Source organism: Mustela nigripes, chromosome 2, assembly GCF_022355385.1.
Source record: "Mustela nigripes isolate SB6536 chromosome 2, MUSNIG.SB6536, whole genome shotgun sequence".
Lineage (NCBI taxonomy): Eukaryota > Metazoa > Chordata > Mammalia > Carnivora > Mustelidae > Mustela > Mustela nigripes.
The window spans coordinates 844,654-849,363 of record NC_081558.1 but is presented as its reverse complement, the minus strand read 5'-3'; the positions used below and the strand labels follow the sequence as shown (position 1 = coordinate 849,363).

Here is a 4,710-nt window from a genome sequence, read left to right as displayed (position 1 = left end):
CCTGTCCCCTGCCTGTCCCCTGCCCCCTACTTTCCCTCCTTTCAAGGCTGCCCTGTGACAGCCCCTCACATGCCCTCCTGTCTCCCAGGCCGGGCCAGCTCCCCCGGTGTGTGACCCGGGGGGGCCCTCAGGGCCCTATTCTTGGCGGGATCTCCGCGGTACCTTCTCGAACCCAGCCTGGCTTTTCATGTGTACCAGGCCCCCCAAGTACCCCTGTCTGCCCCTAGGTCACCACAGACCTGCACCACCAGTGCACGGACAAACACACGGGCACCTCGGCCTCGGCCCCGCTGGCTGCGGGCATGATCGCCCTGGCTCTGGAGGCCAAGTAGGTGATGGAGGGGCGCCCGCTTCCCGCGCGCTCCCCCCACGCGGCCCCAGCTCACCTGCCCTCGCCTGCCCCCAGCCCGTTCTTGACCTGGAGGGACATGCAGCACCTGGTGGTCCGGGCGTCCAGGCCAGCACAGCTCCAGGCTGAGGACTGGAGGACCAACGGCGTAGGGCGCCAAGGTGAGGCAGGGCTGGCTGGAGGGGGCTGGGGCGCCATGCCCGTGGAGAGTGTGTGACCGCCCCGCCGCGCAGTGAGCCACCACTACGGCTACGGGTTGCTGGACGCCAGGCTGCTGGTGGACATGGCTCGGACGTGGCTGCCCACGCAGCCCCAGCAGAAATGCGCCATCCGGGTCGTACACACCCCCACGTGAGCGCCCTCCTCAGCCGCCCCCACCCCTGGGCTCGCCCCTCACCTTCCCGCACCTGTCATTGCCGTGGTGGGGGGGCTGGTCCCGAGGCCTCCGCTTCCCCGTCTATCAGAGGAGAGGGTGGGCCCCTCGAACTGAGCCCAGACCCCGCCTGCTGGCTGCCCATCCCCCCAGCAGGCCCGCAGGAGGGGCCCTCACCCCCCACGCCGCCCCTAGCCCTATCCTGCCGCTGATGCGAGTGAGGAAGAATGTGTCGGCCTGCGCGGGCCGTGCCAACTACATCCGCTCACTGGAGCACGTGCAGGTGCAGCTGTCGCTGTCCTATAGCCGCCGGGGAGACCTGGAGATCTCGCTCACCAGCCCCATGGGGACCCGCTCCACGCTCGTGGCCATCAGGTACGGGGGCAGAGGACCGGGCCGATGGCGAGTGCTCACCCGGGGTCAGGCCGGGTCTGGGTGGGTCTGCGCTGGCTGGATGCCCGGCTCACCACCCCGCCCACCGTGGGAGCCCCCCAGCCACCAGCACATGGCTTCCACCCCACACCCTGCCATCTATCCCAGACCCTTGGATGTCAGCGGCCAAGGCTACAACAACTGGATCTTCATGTCCACCCACTTCTGGGACGAGGACCCGCAGGGCTTGTGGACTCTGGGCCTGGAAAATAAGGGCTACTATTTCAACACAGGTGAGAGCTACAGGCAGGCTGGGGCCTCGGGCTCTGGGGCCTCCCGGGCACCCGCTGCCGAGGGGGTCCTGGCAGTCTCCCTGGGAGACTGGGCGGGTGCGTCTGGCGCCGAGTGCGCCCAGTCAGTGGTGCTCAGCCCGGGCGCCACTGGGGTCGAGGACTCCAGCTTGGGGTCGGGGGGCCTGGGGAGAGGGGCCCAAAAGGGCAGGACCAGGTGGCCAACAGCCTCTTCCCCTCCTCCCCGTGCCCACCGCAACCCCTGCCCAGGGACGCTGTACCGCTACACGCTGCTGCTCTACGGGACGGCCGAGGACATGACCGCGCGGCCCTCCGGCCCCCAGGTGACCAGCAGCGCGTGTGTGCAGCGGGACACGGAGGGGCTGTGCCAGGGTGAGTGCCTGGCGGGGCCCGGCCTGCCTGCTGGGAGGCGGCAGCAGCGGGCAGTGTGCGTGTGCAGCCTGGGGAGGCATGGCAGCCGGGCGACAGGCCTCGGCCTCATGCCCCCATGTATGTGTCCCCCGTACAGAATGCCACAGCCCCGCCTACATCCTGGGCCACCTCTGCCTGGCCTACTGCCCTCCAAGGTACTTCAGCCACACCCAGCAGGCAGTGACCCCGGGGCCTGGGCGCTCGGCGACACCCACCCTGCGCATCTGCTCCAGCTGCCACGCCTCCTGCTATACCTGCCGCGGGGGGTCCCCGCTCAACTGCACCACCTGCCCCCCGTCGTACACGCTGGACGAGCTTCGGGGCTCCTGCTCAGGACCTGTCCCTCCCAACAGCACCCCCCAGCCCACCGCAGTGGCCCAGCCCAGCTGCCACCGTGGCCAAGCCCAGGCTGCGGTGATGGCCTTGCTGGCCATGGCCTTGGGGAGCCCCTTCCTCTGCAGCGTCCTGTCTGGAGGCTGCCTGCCGCCATGGGGGGGCCCCCTCCGTGCCGGGCCTCCCCCCATCGCCACCCCAGGGCCGGCTGCTGGAGGGAACCTAGAGCCATCTGACTAGGGGCAGACACAGGCCTGGGCAGGCACCGCTGTCCTGCTCCTTTGCTTCGGACTGGAACCCGGGCTGGGGATGCGAGAGCCTACCCCGAGAAGGCCCTGGGTGACCACAGGGCTCGGGCCAGGGGCGGCCCGCACAGAATCCTGGACCCGAAATGGGCAGGTCCAGGTGAAAGAGAGAGAGAGAAAAGTCTAGTTACACAGTTGGGGGTGGGGGGGGGTGGGGCCGAGGTTGGGCTGTGACCACCCGCCCTTCCCAGCCCCAGCGTGGGTGGGAGGGCGGGGGATCCAATGACCGGAGTCTCGGGCACCACCTCCGACATCAGAGTTTGCAAATAAAGGTTGATTAGGAGGTACCCAGTCTGCCGTCTCCTTTGGGGCTGGGGCAGGCCCCCCGTCCCCATGGCAGGGTCCGGGTTTCCTCCGTGCCCGCGCGGAAACTGTCTTCTCCCAGACGCCGGAGGACCCAGTGTTCCGCAGAGGCAAGGGGGTGAGCCCCGCTCGCGGATGGCCAGCTGTGGCAGACTCCATGGGCGGCCTGCCGGGCAGGCTGCTCTTTAACGCCGAGAACTCGCCGAAGCGGGCTCTTCAGGGACCATCCCGCCGAGCTCCTGCCCCGCACGGAGGGCCTGGATAGAGATTATCCTCTTCTGCTCCCGAGGGTCGTGGGGAGGCTGGGGGAGTTAGTGACTGGAGGTACGCTGCTCTCGCTCACCTCAAGCTGGATTCTCCCACTCCCTGTCCGTGCAGGAGTCTGGCTGGTCTGGACGTGTCCCACGCATGGACTCCCACGGTGTGGCACCTCCTGGATCCGCTTCCCTCCCTGAGCATCGTGGACTCGGGGTCCGTCCCCGGGGCGGCGCGTGGCGCCTGGCTCGTGTTCTTGGCCGAGTGGACGGAGGTATTGGGCCGACCTGTCCATCTGTGGAGGCATGTCGGGACTGTGTCGTTACGCCCGGCACTCTGAGCGTGGGTCCGGAAGTGCTGGGCTTTGTCCTCGGAGCGCCCTGGTGGCATCACCTGCACAGCAGCCCTAAGCTTAGCACCTGCTTCACCAAAACTAAGAGCAAGAGAGGGAGTTTTACCCCCGAGCACACAGTAAGTGCCCAAAATGTGCCCGCCTGGGGCAGCTGCCCTGGGAATGAAGCAGTTCTGTAAGCCACGGCAGTTGCCACATGACCCAGCAATTCTGCTTCCAGCCTGCGCCCCCACCAACCACACCAGCTTTACATGGCCCTTCTCAGCAGCAGGATTCAGGTGGGAAAACCCCGAGTGCTCATTAGTTTGTGGGTGCCCCAACAGGACATGGTCCACGCTCATGCAGAAACACGACTCAGCCACGAGTGGGGGTGAGGCTCCCACATGTGGCCCCGGGGATGGACCGGAGCCCACGACGCGCAGGGAGGGGACTAGACACAGAAGGGCACTCGGGGTGTGAGTCCACGTGTGTGACACGCCCAGACCAGGCTCCTCTGTGGACAGGAAGGGGGCTCACGGGGGCCGGCGGGAGGCAGGGAATGACCACTGATGAGGACATTGCTTCTTTTTGGGGTGATGGAATGTTCTGGAACTAGACTGTGGTGATGGTTGTACGTCTCTCTCAAAACCACGACGGTACAGTTTAAATGGTGGGCTGTACGGTACGAGATGACCACGTCCAATAAAGCTGTCAGAAGGCACAGACCCGGCTCTCTGCTCAGCGGGGAGCCTGTTTCCCCTTCTCTGTCTAGTTGTGATCTCTTTCTCGGTGTCAAATAAATAAAATCTTAAAAAAAAAAAAAAAAAAAAAGAAGGCACAGACCCCCTCTGATCTGAGCTTGTCTTCCCACCCTAGCTGTCCGGGCAGGAGCCCAGGCGGGAAGTTTTAGGGACCAGAGGGGCGACCATGATGGGATCTAGCAGGCGAGGCGACGCCGACCTGCGTCCAGCGTCCCTGGCCACCTCCCGGTAACCCGCACAGCCGGGGCAGGTCGTGCGCCCTGTCCCCTTTCGGCAGAAAACCGGGACCGGTGTTTTGTGACGCCGCGAGGGGGGCCGGGACAGGACCCCACGCCCACCCGATGCTCTTCCAGGACCGCAAGCCGGGGAGGCTGAGGTCACATACTCCTCGGTCTGGTGGAACAGGACGAAGGCCCTCTCGTGCGCTCTCCCTTTAAGAGGGGGCGTGGCCAGAGGCGGGCAGGAGCCGGAGGAGGCCGGAAGTGGCCGCGCGAGCCTGGCGGCGGGGCCCCCCCGCGCTGCGACCGGAAGCGGAAGTGTCTTCAACGGCTCGGGCGGCTTGGTATGTGCGCCGGGGTGAGGCGGAAGCGGCGCTCGAAGGTTTCG

At 66.6% G+C, this 4,710-nt stretch overlaps 1 protein-coding gene across 8 annotated transcripts in view; it reads left to right on the top strand.

Annotated features, from left to right (window-relative positions):
- Nucleotides 1-2,606, top strand: part of PCSK4 (proprotein convertase subtilisin/kexin type 4) — a 6,604-nt gene extending 3,998 nt beyond the window's left edge. For 4 of the 8 annotated variants that reach the window (XM_059388488.1, XM_059388487.1, XM_059388485.1 and 1 more), the window contains 7 exons: nt 228-328; nt 407-510; nt 583-700; nt 876-1,097; nt 1,263-1,387; nt 1,655-1,777; nt 1,914-2,606. In XM_059388488.1, coding sequence (XP_059244471.1) covers nt 228-328; nt 407-510; nt 583-700; nt 876-1,097; nt 1,263-1,387; nt 1,655-1,777; nt 1,914-2,389 — 1,269 coding nt within the window. In that variant the 3' untranslated portion in view covers nt 2,390-2,606. Of the gene's footprint in view, nt 1-227; nt 329-406; nt 511-582; nt 701-875; nt 1,098-1,262; nt 1,388-1,654; nt 1,782-1,913 lie in introns of those variants that run through there. The other 4 variants (XM_059388486.1, XM_059388484.1, XM_059388489.1 and 1 more) reach the window with 4 other exon arrangements.
- Nucleotides 2,607-4,710: the final 2,104 nt, after the last annotated feature.